This window comes from Colletotrichum godetiae, assembly GCF_030913485.1.
Source record: "Colletotrichum godetiae strain CBS 193.32 chromosome Unknown BDP55scaffold_2, whole genome shotgun sequence".
NCBI lineage: Eukaryota > Fungi > Ascomycota > Sordariomycetes > Glomerellales > Glomerellaceae > Colletotrichum > Colletotrichum godetiae.
The window spans coordinates 394828-409032 of NW_026851250.1; the positions used below are offsets into that span (position 1 = coordinate 394828).

Sequence of the window (14205 nt, forward strand, 5' to 3'; positions counted from 1 at the left end):
GGGCGACCATGGGAAGGAGACGATGATGATGAAGGAAACTGACGCACCTGACATCGCACAATTGTGGATCACCAGCAATACATAATTGGTGTTCATGCCACAGTAATCGACTAAGCCAGCCTCGTAATTACCAGGCATGACGAGTTTGACTACTCCTTTGACAATAGCCTACTGATTCTTGCGGCACAGGGTGACGGACGGGCGCAAATCGGAATTTTCAAGATTTCATAGCTTTCTCATGCTGCTCAAGCTCATCGACTCACAGCGATGATCCTATGAGAATGGTGAGTAAGGCATGCAGATGAGAATCATAACATTCCACTAAAGTAGAACAAGATAATCAAGTGAGAAAAAAGACCTCACGAAAGCATCCCGTTGTGTAGGCAGAGATTGCCCTTGGCGGACACATCTTACCAGGATCACGAACAAGGACATGAGGTACCTTAGGTTGTGATGACTGGAGAAAGCATTGAGAGAAAACATCACCTGGTGCTGTATTTGTGAATAGTCGCAGAGCCGCAATGCCGCAATGCCGCAATGCCGCAATGCCGCAGAGCCGCGCATGTCATAGTAGTTCAGACTCCGTTGCAATGAAAGGGCTCATCTTTGGGGGGGGGGGGGGTAAACCTGCCGCATTCAGTCTCGCGACGAGGAGACATGCGGCTCCGTGTGGATCTTACAGCCCTTTGATTGGGTGCGATTCAGACCCACTGCAGCGCCCAGGGATAAACTAGATGCTAGCAAGGGAATGTTAGTGTAGCCTCGAGCTTTGATGGTTCTCCACCTCTGTACGGTCCAACTTGATGAAGGGCGACCTCGGAGAGAGCCTGATTTTTGGTTGTTCGGCCGCAAATTTACTTGGAAACATGGCGGGCAAAGCTCCAAGTCGGAAATTATTGCGTCCCTACGTTTTGCTGAATCAGGGGACTGTTAGATTTAAAGGCAGGAACCAGTCCAAGGGGGCTGGACTCTGTACAACTAGGACCCTTGTACAAAGCCTTGTCGTACTCCCTCAACACTTCTAGGACACCTCAATATGAGAAAGTTCATGGCTCCAAGCAGGCTCTCGTAATAACACACCCTGGGGCATCTAAAATTTTAGGGCCTATTTGCTGCGCCGCCGGATATGTACTGACCGAAGCAAACTGCCCGCCAGCCCCCAACGTCGCCAGGCCAGCGTAGCTGGGCATATCTTCTAGCTTCCCAGAGATCCTAGGTATTACAAGCATTAGTCATGTCTCGGACTTAGATGGAAACGACGAGAGAGGTTATGAGTACGGAGTACACTCCAAGCCCATTCGTGGCCGAACCATGTTTTGGTTCAATTTGTGTGGAAGGGGGGGGGAAGGGGTATCTGAAAGCTGGGGCTCTTGTTCCGACAGAATCGGACAGATGAGGCTCTGCTACCTAAGGCAATCACCTTAAAACAAGCTACAGTCGCTCCTCCCGATGGATGCTTCGACCTGCATGGAAAGCAGCCGCCTTGGACTTGAGTGACAGTCAGTTCCCTGGGCCGGAAGTCTTCTACCTGCCCATCCCCTCTTCGAGCTGCCTTGCCTACAAACCCCAGGTTGCCTGACGAACCTTTAGCATCTAATTCTTCACCCTATCACACAACTCTTCGACCGTATGCTCAAGAGACGGGTTTATGGCAGCCGTCGACTTTGCGAGGATGCAAAGGCTGCCTATCGAGATTATGACTTATATCGCAAATTCTCTGAATCTACATGACATTTTCAACCTAAGCCTCGCTTGCAGACAGTTCAGGTACCTCGTGGACAACGATGATATTTGCCGGGTCGCCTTGGAGGTGAGCGTCGCCTTACAACAGCAGTCCTATGCATTCGTGGGTCGCGCTGACTTAGTGGATTAGACTCACGCGCCGTACTCAGTTGAGTTCCAAGCTGCACGCTCCTCAAAGCAGTATGCTCGCTGCTTGCGACAACTGGTTAAGCTTCGGGACGCTATCACCACTGCCAAGCCATACACCACAGCTCTTGTCGCTCATGCTGTCGACTTCATCTATTGCAACGGCACTCTTTGTTATACGGAAGGTTACGAGGTGTTGCGTCTCCTCAATTTGCATGCTTCATCGGACATAGAGAATATCATCGATACTCGGATGCTGCTACAGTCTGTACCGGGGGCGAATCTCGCCAGCAGCAAGTACAAGTTTCGCCCGATCCACTTCGCCCACGGAGTTTTGTCCTGCCTTTACAGCCCACCTAAGACCGAAGGTCGAAGTCGCCTCGTTATAATCAACGTGGAGCAGAGGACGCTTCTCACAGCCCAACGTCTCGAGTCAACCTCTAAGCTATTCGTGCGCAACAATCAAGACTACCTTTACTACGGCACTCATTCGGTAACTGGGGATGATGGCTTTAAACGATGGGTACTACGACGATTTGATATACGAACCAAGCAATGGAATGCGGGTCACTTGGATCTTGATGACCTAGCTGGGTCAGATATCGGAGCTACCGTTTGCTTCGAAATCATCGACGATTATTTTTATGGGTTATCTAGCCTGGCCAGTTTCGAAGTATACGAGACTGATTCACTGTCGTATTATTACGGGTTTCGGTTGCCAGTCGGCAGTACCCAACCCGGAGACATGCAGCTGGCGTCGAAAGATTCCATGCTGAGACGAGATCATAAAGACGGGCCGATAGACGATCGATGGAGTACATTGCAGCTCGCGAAAGACTTGGTCACCGGGAATATCATGGTGTCAGAATGCCGAAGGGAGTGGCTCGTTAACGAATCGTCCAGCGCGAGAGCAGCCTACCGAAAGGAGGTCATTTTTGCGGCACCTGCTGTGGACCCTGGCGAAGAGGACACCGAAGCTGACACGAACCGAATCTCATATATATCAACCCCGCGCTGCTCATCTACTAAGCTAGTCTCATTAGAGAAGCAAGGGGACAAAACCTACGTTCACAGGGGTGATGATGGCTCAACATCGCCAACTATCACCCTGAGCCAATGTTTTATACGTTCATATAATCAGTCTTGCGAAACATTCATCGACTTGGTAAACGATCCTGTCGCTGCCGAATCGATGACGCAAAGACCGCAAATACGTTCAATTTCTCGTTTTCCTCAAAGCGGAACCGGCCGGGTCCCGAAGGAATTACCCGCTGACAGCTCTGCCCAGGTCTCCCACCAGACCGATGGACCTAACGAGATTTCATGGTGGCTACCAGAGGTCGAAGTGAGCCAACGAAATGTGCACCTTGACACATTGGATAACATACTCCGGCCTCAAGGCCAGAATACATACGGTAACATCTCAGGGATTATGGACGAGCGCTCTTTGGTATACGCCGTTGGGCAAAAGGGTTCTCAAACCAGACGGCCTTTGGTCTTCATCTGTTTTGACCCTTCCGTCAAACTCATCGGACTCACCCGGTGGCCTGGCGGCCCAACAAGACCGCCTTGCACCCACGCAACCACAGAAAGCGACGATACGAAAGATCAAGGCCCCTATCCTACGCCGAAGTCTCTGACGGTGTCTGCACCCGGTTCGAGAAACTCCTCTTTCAGTGAGGAGTCCATTCCTGGCCCGTCACAAACATCCGGCAACGTGGAGACAGACATCAGCAGGTCAGAAGCGCCTTCCTGGATAAGAAGAGCCTCGGCCGCTTATCTGCAAAGCATCTACGGTCTTGGTAAACCTGTTGGTTTCAACTTTGCGTTTAGCAAGGATCATTCGGTCCCGTGCCGGTGTTGCTGATGGGAGCCTGCCGCTAGCAGCTCCATCAAAGGCTCTAGACATCTTACTAACATCCCACGGCATCAAGATCTCATGTCGGTACTTTACTACTAGGGCTACCAAGATGACGATTCCGTGCAGACATCTGTATTTTGCTCCATTTGAAGGCGCGAAAAGGCATGGGACGGAGGGCTTCGGACGATGACAACTGCACCTATGCTCTCTTTTATTGCTAGTCACTGTAGGTAGCCCGCTGGACCTATCCAGTAGCGTCCGCTTGGATTCTTTGCTTTTGTAATTGGACAGGGGGATGTCATGTCGGTTCCGGGATGCCTTATTTTCTGCTCTGAAGTCCCTTGCTCACCCCGCTTGAAATAGCAGAAGTGGTTCGCAGATTGGGGGGGAATTTCGGCTGGCTCTAGTCTAGAGTTGCCTATCCTACCCTGGTATTCACGAAGGGTTTCTGGCCATAAGCGAGCTAACCGGACCCCCGTTCAAAAATCTATCTTCATTACTCCATCTTACATTTGTATCATGTTGACCGGCGAAACAGGCGACAAGCCAACCCTTGGCGCGTAGGATTGGAGTCGAATCTGATCTCCCGTTGGACAATACTACCATGGGAGCTGATGTTCCTTCTGGAACCTTACTCCTTCTCCTCGGGGCCCGGAAGCGTTTCCCACGGGACATCGACAGCTAGCCTGCCTTCCCAGTCCCCCCCGCCGATTGTCTCGGTACAAAGACCATAGACCGATTGACAGTAGAGCCCGTCGATAGCCCGTCGATAGCCCGCTCGCCTCGCCTGACGAGCCTCCTCCATCGTCCCACGTCAAACATGCACTTTGAGGCTTTGACAAACCAGAACACAAGGGGTGGGTAAAATCGAGCTGCATGTCACAAGGTTAGGACTGGCGTAATGACCAGCCAAAGACGCAATGGTACCCCGGAGTCAGGGGCTTACTCGGGCTTGGGTACGGAGGAAGAGGAGGTCACGTCTTGGCTCGCGGACGCAATCCTGGCAGACCTCAACTACGAGGCTCCTGCATATATCCTGGTATTATCTATGCACCTTGCCGATTCCGATAGAGCTCCTATCACACTGAAATTACATTACAAAGGGCGCGGCTTGGGGCGGCTGGACTGTTTAGTCTTTCAAAGACTTGCTTCCCACGCCGGGACCATACATGGAGCTACAAGCAGGCTGGACGGCGGGTGAACAAGTTTGTAAACTCAAATGGGGCAAGTAGAAGAGAGCCTCATTTTCTCCCCCGCCCGGCGCTTCTACAATGAGACACTCGGGAAACATATAAACCAGTAAAAAGCAAATCAACCGGGGGATGGCTGTCTCATGAGGAATGTGGAATCACGCAATTCTTGCAGTAACGCCGATGATACTCACAGAATCCGGGAAGTTCTTGTGATTTTCGACAACAGAACAATTGCCAAACGTAAAAAAAGGCGTAGGTATGGGGATCGCCTTTGCTATGCCATTGCCGCCCTCCGACGCCGGTCTCTCTACACCGAAAACCTCGAAAAAATGAGGCGACCAACGAACTCGTGTCACATGGGCACTTCTCCCAGGGTAAAAGCAAAGCGACCTCTCTCCTAAGCCTTCCTTCCCCTCCTTCCTCCCCGACATCCAAGTTCCTCCCTCTCTCCCTTTGCCGTCCCTTCTCTCCCAAGTGTTTTCCGACTCGAAATGATGGGCAGTCCCTTCTGCGTACGCCGAAGATCCCAAATGCAAGTATTTCGCGCTTCCCTTTCGATGCCCTCGCAGTTGTTCATTAATGTGCCTCTGCGGCACAGTGTATTTGGGTGAAGATCACGGGTGTCGATCGTAATTGGTGGGGTTGTGAGTCTTTATTAGCCGCTCAATTCAACTTCACATAGTTTCCTGCGCAAAGAAAGTCAGCCTTTGTTCTTGTTCAATGTATGCCGTTTAGTGATGAAATCTTACCTGGGAATTGTCCAGTCTTTCCATTCAGTCTACCTTGCCACCATTCATTCTCGTTCTTTGTCCTGCTGATGATCTCGATGACATCGCCAGTCCTGAAGCTCAAGTCGCCCTCTGCTTGTGCAGCGTAGTCGTACAGGGCGGTGACTTGCTCGGCCGCGGGCGCTCCGCTGAGTCGGCTGGGCTTGGGCTTGGGTGGAGGAGGCTTTGACTTTGCTGCAGCGATGGCGGCGAGTCCACCACCAGCAGTTCCGTTCGTGGGCGGAGGAGAGTATGGGGGCGGCGGGTTCGAGTCAGCGGCTTCTCCCTGTTTGGTGTAACCACCGTACTTTGTAGGCGCTGCTGAGGTTGTTGAGGCGGCTGAAGAGGAAGAAGGTCCAGCGGTAAGCAGGTGTTGAGGCTTGCCCTCGATTGCAGGACGGCCGCCGTATTTCGCCGGACGCCTCTGACCAGTCGTCTTGAACTTCACGATGGATAGCTTCTCGGCCTGTTCTTGAATATCGCCTCGCTTCTTGTGGAATGCCTCGAGCACGTCTAGCGTCAGGTCGAAATAACCGATGTCGCAGTGTTGCATCTTCTCATGCAGCGTGTAGAAAATGTTTAGTTGCATGTAGTAGAAGGACTGGAAGAGAGGCTGGATGAATTGCTGTTCGAGCGCAAAGAGGCGCGGCAGTTCCTCCTTGAGGAGATCATTGAAGTAGTTGAACTCCTGAGTCGCCTGCTCCACGTCGTTCTCCGCTTTCCATAGAGCCTTTTCGTCCTTGGCATTCCGATCCTTTTTATCTTGCAACTTCTTGAGGGTTTGTCTGTGTCGGTCGTAATCGAGTTTCTTGTGTTCGCGCTTCGCTGCCGACTTGCGAATGACCTTGACGACATCGAGGAGCTCGTTGGCTGGGCGAATGACCCTACTTTCTATCATCTCCAACTCTGGCGCAAGAGTCTCCTGCAAATCCTTGACGACGGCTTCGTACTCTTCGCAGGCACGGATACCCTCGGGGTTGCCTTGAACCTCCAGACTGTCGGGATCCGACATGCGACCGGAAATGGGCTTGTAGATCTCGGTCATGGCCTTGCTGAATTCGATCTGATGGCTGAGCATGCCGTTGATGGCATCGAAGTATTTCTTGGACTCATCGTGCAATCGCTTCGTCTCGGTCTCCAGCTCCTGAAATCTGCGCTCGGAATCGATGTAGACGGCATCCTTGGTGTGCTCGCCGATATTGAAGCGCGACTTGAATTGCTGGGGCGCCTGTTCGTCGTGGAGAAAAGGAGATCGTCAGTCAGCCAAATTTGTGTTCCGTCTTCACGTCACCGCGCGGAAGGCACGGGAGGACCCCTCATTAAGTGGACACACGTACCCGAATGACGCTTTTCTGGAAGCCCCGGAAGCTCATGGCGGGGTGAGTTTGTGGTGGTGATGTATCGGATTAGGTATTTGAAGTGTCGTGCCAATGAAGGGCAGAGACGGTGGTATCGAGGGCTAAGGTTACGACGAGGGTCTTCGCTGCTTGAAAGTTGAGGGTATTCGATGTCCAACCTTATGAGGTGTGGGCTCTCGCAACCTGATTGTCGCTGGTGACGACGTAGCGTGGCTGTGTCAGTCAGCTTCTGCGCAGTGTCGCTTGGCTGTGGCGCATGAGATGCCGAAAGACAGGAGCTAAGGCGCTACTATGCAGAAGCTAAGGTACCTAAAGTAGGTGCCTGGCGGGGTCAACGGGAAGGACGGAGCACTGCGAGATGAGAGAGATATGTTTCGTGGTGATGACGTTGCGATTTGTGGGCGAGAAAAAGAATTTCAGAAAACGGATGGAGGGAAGGAAGGAGACGGACTTGAGGATATTCAGGGCATCGGTTTGGGAAATTGAACAATGCAAAAAGAAGAAAGGCAAGTGGAATACAGTTGCTCGGTCGCGGCGAAAGCGGTGGAAGAGCAGGGCGACTCCGAGAGCCCGTCTCTCCAAAGATCCTCGTCCCCAGTCCCGACCGCATTCAGCATTCAGCAAGACCCAATTCACTTTGTCCAAGTCCTGGGAGGCCTGCCCATTTACGTTTTGTTTAGCTAATCATCCTTGAGTAGAGGAGCCCGAGCATGTTAGGTAAGCAACTGAGACATTTGAACGCAAGGGAGGGCCCCACTCCTTGTTTTTCATGATATCATCCACTGGTTCTCTGGTTCAGCAATGTCTCTATGCTGGCAACTTTGCTAAGAGCCTCCTGTCGCTGTCATATTACAAATTGGTGTTCAACATTGCTCGACGTGCCAAGACCTTCCAATGAAGGCTTGCAGTAATCTACTATCCTGCCGATCTACCTCGTAGGCACGTACTCTCTCTCCATCTCCGAATATGCAAAATGGCCTCCAATGAAGCCGTCCGTCTATAATGTACCGTGCTCCCATGATTTTCCCCTCCCCACCCAATGATGGTATTTCCTGATAGATGTTGTTGGTACAGTATTACAAACCCCTCTGCTCCTCTGCTCCTCTGTCTGCCTCTCCCTTTCTCTCAAGCGCAAACTCCTGAAGCCAGCTACTTCCGCATTTCTTCTCGGCTGCGAGGTGAGAATCTAGTTCTTCTTCCCCGCCCCATCAACGTCAAACAAAGGCGGCATGAACCCCAACCCGCCCTCCTTACGCTCCTGCACATCCCGATGCACGCCCACAGTCCCATCCGCACGCCGGCTGCGCACATGAGCCCTCAGCATCTCTAAAATCTCGCTCCTCTGCCACCGCACGGGAACGGGCCGGTACTGCGCCTTGAAGGAGCCGACGGTGTTGGCCCACTCGCCGGGGACGTCTTGCGTGCGGACGTCCTCCTTCGGCTTGGAAGGGGTCTTCTTGCCCGAGTCGATTGTCGAGGCGGCGCCGGAGCCGATGGGGCGGTAGGATTCTGCTGCGTTGACGGTTGAGGAGGCGAGGGTATCCTTCGTCGAAGAAGAGGACGATGTCTTTTGGGTCGAGGCCGAGGCGGAGGGGGCTTCCTCTTGGGTGGCCCAGTAGTAAATGTCCCAGTCGTTCTCGTCGAGGAAGAGGTCGTACTGCGCCATTTGGGATTTGGTCATGTGCGGGAGGTGTTCGTTTGCAAAAGTCGACATGAGGAGGTCTGATTCGAGAGTTCCGCGCTTGCGGGATTGGTCTGTTATTTCGTAAGGTATATGATTAGTACTCGGATCCTGTCTTCCGAACACCACGCTCTTCTTTCACTTCCCTTAACAGCCGTCGAAGTGAGAACGCAGAGAACACAGCAAGGCATAAGAACTCACAGAGAAGACGGGCGCGCATGGTCCGCTCATCCTCACCCTGGCGCCGCAGCGGCTCGACGCGGAACTTGATGCCCTCGAACTCGCCAACGCCGAGCTCGTTGTTGACGGCGGACTCGGTGTAGATGGGCGGCTTGTCGGCGAAGCACCTGCGGAGGATCAGGGGTGCTGCCGCTGTTACGGGTGCCGGCGCCGTGAAGCGGAGGCGGCGAGCCGGGCGGAGGGCGCGGGCTACTGTCGACATTTTTTGCGTGTTTGGCTCGTTGGTGTTGATAAACAAGATTGAATGTACAGATGTTGCGTTGCGCCTGTGGTGCTGTGTGCAAGGCAAAGTTAACAAGATGTTGTCGAGTTTGTCTGACAAATTGGACGCTGTGATAGGTGCGAGGCCGGTTTTCTGGTGACCGAGGTAGAGGGGGAACCTCAACCTTCGGCTTCCCGCCCACCGCCCAATCTTAGGTAAGGTACCTGAAGGTAGGCTTCTGCTTTTTTCGGGGTGGTCGTCATCGAAATGGGAGGAGCCGCCAAATCTGGCCAATCACGGCCCGTGTGTTTATCCCCGACCCCGAGGCGGTCTCCGAATTTGTCACGAAAAAAATATCCACATAGCGAGGGTAGCTTTCTCCTCCTTCTAGAAATTCTCTTTTCCTTTTCCTCCTCCCTGAAGTTCGCGTCCCTTTTCTTCCCTACGCCATCAACATCAAACACATCATGGCTAGCATCACATCGTCCGCCCTCAGGCAGGCAGGTCGCCTTAGCCGCTACACGCAGGTGCCGGGGGTTCCTTCACGAGGCATTTCCGCATTATCAAAGGTGGCGGTTGCGCCAACCCACAGATTATCTCAGCAGCGCAGATACGTATCGGAAACGAAACGTGATAATGCGCAGGTCAACATCGAAACGGCCATCAAGCTTGACAAGAAAGACTTTATTGATGTGGTTCCTCAGTCTCCCGATGCCTCAAATGTCATGGTCAGCCCCATGGCAGAGGTCCTGAAGCAAGTTACCACGATGGAGGAGGGCCAGCGGCCCATCTATCTCGACATGCAAGCCACGACTCCCGTCGACCCCCGCGTCCTCGATGCCATGTTACCCTTCATGACTGGCATCTACGGAAACCCGCACTCGAGAACACACGCATACGGGTGGGAGAGTGAGGAAGCGGTTGAGGAGGCCCGGGGGCACATTGCGAAGCTGATCGGTGCCGACCCTAAGGAAATCATTTTTACTAGCGGCGCCACCGAGAGTAACAATATGAGCATCAAGGGAGTTGCAAGATTCTTTGGCAGATCTGGAAAGAAGAAGCACATTGTTACTTCGCAAACGGAGCACAAGTGCGTCCTCGACAGCTGCAGACATCTTCAAGATGAAGGCTTCGAAGTCACATATCTCCCAGTCCAGAACTCTGGCTTGATCGACATGGAAGAGCTGGCTGCGACAATTCGTCCGGACACTGCTATTGTCAGCATCATGTCCGTGAATAACGAAATCGGCGTCATCCAGCCATTGGAGGCGATTGGAAAGCTTTGCCGGGAGAGGAAGACCTTCTTCCACACCGATGCTGCGCAAGCCGTCGGAAAGATTCCTATGGATGTCAACAAGATGAACATTGACTTAATGTCTATTTCGTCACACAAGATTTACGGCCCCAAGGGCATTGGAGCTTGCTACGTTCGCCGCCGCCCCAGAGTCAGACTCGACCCTATCATCAGCGGAGGTGGACAGGAGAGAGGATTGCGAAGCGGCACTCTCGCACCGCCACTGGTTGCTGGCTTTGGCGAAGCGTGCCGCATCGCTTACGAAGAGATGGAGGTACGTCTAAAGATTTCGTTACTTTCTCCCCCCTCATTTTACCTACCCATATGATGATCCGCTCCTACATGCATGGCTTTCTGAATGTCCCGTGACAAGGACGTCCATGTTGATAAACAGCAACCTGTCTGACCCAATCCCAATCGATTTGCTCTCTGTGTGGTTTCTTGTGTTGGTATATCAAAGCTGACAATTCTATCAGTACGACTCGAAGCGTATCAAGTTCTTGTCCGATCGCCTCCTTAACGGCTTGTTGTCGCTGGAACACACCACCCAAAACGGCGACCCCGAGCATTTTTACCCGGGATGCGTCAATGTTTCGTTTGCCTACGTTGAGGGCGAGTCTCTCCTGATGGCCTTGAAGGACATTGCGCTGTCTTCCGGCAGTGCTTGCACATCCGCTTCTCTGGAGCCCAGCTACGTTCTCCGTGCCTTGGGTAACAGCGACGAGAGCGCACACAGCAGTATCAGATTCGGCATCGGTCGCTTTACCACCGAGCAGGAGATTGATTACGTTCTCAAGGCAGTCAAGGAGAGAGTCGACTTCCTACGCGAGCTGAGCCCGCTCTGGGAGCTGGTGCAGGAAGGCGTTGACCTCAACACTATCCAGTGGAGCCAGCACTAAGAGCAGTACCTTGTGCTCGACATGATGCGCACCCGCGCATTAACACCTGCACTCTTAGCACTCGACGCTTGCGAGCCCACTGAGAATCCTGCAGGAAAACACCCGAGTCTTTCCCACCCGGAGTAGTTTGTATTAAAACCCATATTTGAGATACCTTAACAGCCAGCCTTTCGTTTTTGCTCAGGGACATTGGAGTTGGGATCGGGGACCACGGAGAGTTGAAACACTGGTCGTAAAGACCAGGCGCCGGCAAGAGCCGGCACGGCGGCAATCGGCTGTTTTTTTTTTTTTTTTTTTTTTTCTTGGAAGAATTTGGCCTGTATACTATGGTAGTGAACAACCTCATCACAAGGACTTCTCCCAGCATGAATGACAATAGAGAAGCCTTGAGCTATGCACGATCATGCAGATGAACAATTCCCATGTGCCAGCAAGAATATCTCCTGCGAGTGAAAGCCATATGTCTCAAACCACCTGTAAGCCTTCACATGATTCCTCAGGTGTCCGGAGTGCGTTGTCTCCAAGTCAATCAGTGTAAGCAAGCCAAATAGAGCAAGCGGCATGACTCCAGCTGTCCGGCTTCTTCAGCAATCTGATGCAAGATGGACATGCCATGGCCCTATCAACAGTACGGATACGAGATACCGTAGGTACTTGCCTACCTTACCCACGATGGCATCGGCAAGTAAGGTAGGGGGCAGTCAGGCAGGCGTTGTCGTTGTGGCACGGCCTTGTCTGACAGCCTACAAGTTTAGGATAGCTCTTGCCAAGGCGGGTGGAAGAAGTGCATCATCAACCATTCCTCAAATGGCAATGTGTCGGAGAGGGAAGGTCCAGACTGGTCCTCATTACGTCTGTTGTGGGCTCACATGGCCTATGCAAGGCGTCTCATCTTTCCAGACGAAGAGCGCGGAGGTTATTGGGGGGAAGGACGACCGCAGACGATGGCGCGGTTGCTAGTGAAGAAGGCGTGAAGTCGCAAAATGACATCATGGAAGGTGCGCAGGGTACGAAGCTGCCCCTCCATCCCGCGTTGTCCTCCACAATGACCCGAAGTGGTCCCCTCCTTGCCTCCTGTGCTCTTGCAACCACAAGGGCCATCTCCAAAATGACATCACACCTTCAGCTCCGCCTGGCGAATGCCATCGCGGTTGCCAGAACAATGGCGATTCACATGCTGCCTGCCTGAGGAAGTGGAGGGTCCTTGACGTGGTGTTTCCATTGATAAATACCATACATCCTCCTCAGCACCAACACTTCTCTTCAACATCAATACTTCACATCATCCATCAGAGCACTACACGCAACCTACAAGTACTTCAAATCGTTTAATCAATAAGACTCATCAGACCAATCAACCCACACAATCTTCATCATGGCTGCCAACAACGACAACACTTCCACTCTCAAGTCCTACGTCGACTCTGCCTCTGGCGCTGCCCAAAACCTCCTCGGCACCCTTACCGGCAGCACTGCCGACCAGAACAAGGGAGAGGCCAAGCAGGATAAGGCACAGCTCGAACATGATGCTTCCCACGCTACCGCTAAGATTCCCGGCTTCACTGCTACCGCTGGTGGCGTGAGCAAGGACGACCCCGACCGCGCTGGCGGCTCCTGGAACCAGACCGTTGGCTCTGCTAAGGAGACTGTTGGTGGTCTTGTCGGCTCCGAGGTAAGCTTCACGAATTCCACCGTCGCTTCACAGGCACATAGTATGCTGACACTTTTGACTGCAGAACTTGAAGCAGCAAGGCCGTGAGCAGAACCTCGAAGGTCAGCAGCAGGAAGCCAAGGGCCAGCTCAATGACTACACCTCTGGCATTGGCAACCGTGTCCAGGGTACTATTGGTGGTGCCGTCGCTGGTCTTACTGGCGACAAGGCTGGCCAGGCGCATTACGAGGGTCTTCACGACACGGGCAAGACTCAGCAGCGTGGTGCCGAGCACGACATCCAGAAGCAGGCCGAGGCTAGACAGCACTAAATTATCTCGCCAATGACACTTGTCTTGGTGTTGGCAACGTTTGGCAGAACTGAGGACGCAGATGGAATTTGATACCCCTTGCACGAAGAATGCATATCCCCAAATAGTTCTGCAGGTAGTGATGAATTGACTCATCAACCTAATTTGCTTTCGTGACATATTGTGTTGAACATGTTAGTGATTGCAGAATCACCCAGCACTGTTCAACTGACTCACTAAGCACCTTGTAGTAATCGAGATCTAGAACGGGAAAGTGGATCCGAGGTGCTTTTGTCATTCAGATGCCCTGATCGATCAGTTCCCTTCTATGTGACATATCGAATTTTCATATTCGCCTGCCATTGCTCCAGCTATTAACGGCGAGTCTTCGAGTCTAGTCGAGGAAGCTGTTACTTTCAAGTTAGACTGTTAACGCCATATGTAGTTGACGTGACCACACGAAGCAAACCTCTTACACTATTTTAGCAGCGCCAAGTAGTGAGGATGCACCTACCGGTGATCCAGAGACCTAAATGCCCCCGCTGACCAGAAGTGCAGCACAAACGCAGTGCAAGTGCAAGGGTCAAAAGAGAGTAAGCCATCCAAGATGCAAGTGTCCAGCCTCTTACATGGCTGGTGCGTGGAGCCAAACACAACCCGCAGGTTGGAGTGTTCGGATGGCACATTATGGCGCTTCCAAAGTATGTAAGGTACCTGACTGGAATCAAGGTACTGGAGACAAGTGAACACACCCGCAGCTGCACACTTTGATTACCTTACGCAGTAACTATACGGATACCTATACCTTCTCTCCTCTTCATCACGATTTCGGCTAGGCAAACCGCACCAGCACCAGCAGACATGCCGTTCCGTCCTCGCC

At 52.6% G+C, this 14205-nt stretch overlaps 6 protein-coding genes across 6 annotated transcripts; 3 read left to right on the plus strand and 3 right to left on the minus strand.

Moving 5' to 3' along the window:
* Positions 1 to 124: 124 nt before the first annotated feature.
* BDP55DRAFT_126307 (uncharacterized protein) lies at positions 125 to 609 on the minus strand. The gene has a single exon (XM_060565475.1). It carries the CDS (start codon positions 562 to 564, stop codon positions 322 to 324), a length of 243 nt encoding a protein of 80 aa, XP_060436062.1. The 5' UTR covers positions 565 to 609; the 3' UTR covers positions 125 to 321.
* A 1063-nt stretch (positions 610 to 1672) lies between these two features.
* Positions 1673 to 2605, plus strand: BDP55DRAFT_536136 (F-box domain-containing protein; the record flags this gene model as incomplete). Its single annotated transcript, XM_060567883.1, has 2 exons — positions 1673 to 1810; positions 1874 to 2605. Coding segments are annotated over 2 exons (870 nt in total), but the record flags the coding sequence as incomplete, so codon positions are not given.
* A 2617-nt stretch (positions 2606 to 5222) lies between these two features.
* BDP55DRAFT_126385 (BAR domain-containing protein) lies at positions 5223 to 7210 on the minus strand. The gene is made up of 4 exons (XM_060565476.1): positions 7028 to 7210; positions 5673 to 6918; positions 5410 to 5609; positions 5223 to 5336 (listed from the first exon to the last, which is right to left on the minus strand). Exons 1-3 carry the CDS (start codon positions 7061 to 7063, stop codon positions 5587 to 5589), a joined length of 1305 nt encoding a protein of 434 aa, XP_060436064.1. The 5' UTR covers positions 7064 to 7210; the 3' UTR covers positions 5223 to 5336; positions 5410 to 5586.
* Positions 7211 to 7777: 567 nt separating this feature from the next.
* Positions 7778 to 9418, minus strand: BDP55DRAFT_642455 (Flavinator of succinate dehydrogenase-domain-containing protein). Its single transcript, XM_060573454.1, has 2 exons — positions 8931 to 9418; positions 7778 to 8803 (listed from the first exon to the last, which is right to left on the minus strand). Exons 1-2 carry the CDS (start codon positions 9169 to 9171, stop codon positions 8235 to 8237), a joined length of 810 nt encoding a protein of 269 aa, XP_060436065.1. The 5' UTR covers positions 9172 to 9418; the 3' UTR covers positions 7778 to 8234.
* Positions 9419 to 9530: 112 nt separating this feature from the next.
* BDP55DRAFT_642456 (cysteine desulfurase IscS) lies at positions 9531 to 11645 on the plus strand. Its single transcript, XM_060573455.1, has 2 exons — positions 9531 to 10739; positions 10942 to 11645. Exons 1-2 carry the CDS (start codon positions 9639 to 9641, stop codon positions 11362 to 11364), a joined length of 1524 nt encoding a protein of 507 aa, XP_060436066.1. The 5' UTR covers positions 9531 to 9638; the 3' UTR covers positions 11365 to 11645.
* A 1094-nt stretch (positions 11646 to 12739) lies between these two features.
* BDP55DRAFT_625900 (uncharacterized protein) lies at positions 12740 to 13346 on the plus strand (the record flags this gene model as incomplete). The annotated part of the gene is made up of 2 exons (XM_060571552.1): positions 12740 to 13036; positions 13101 to 13346. 2 exons carry the CDS (start codon positions 12740 to 12742, stop codon positions 13344 to 13346), a joined length of 543 nt encoding a protein of 180 aa, XP_060436067.1.
* Between the last annotated feature and the right edge of the window lie 859 nt (positions 13347 to 14205).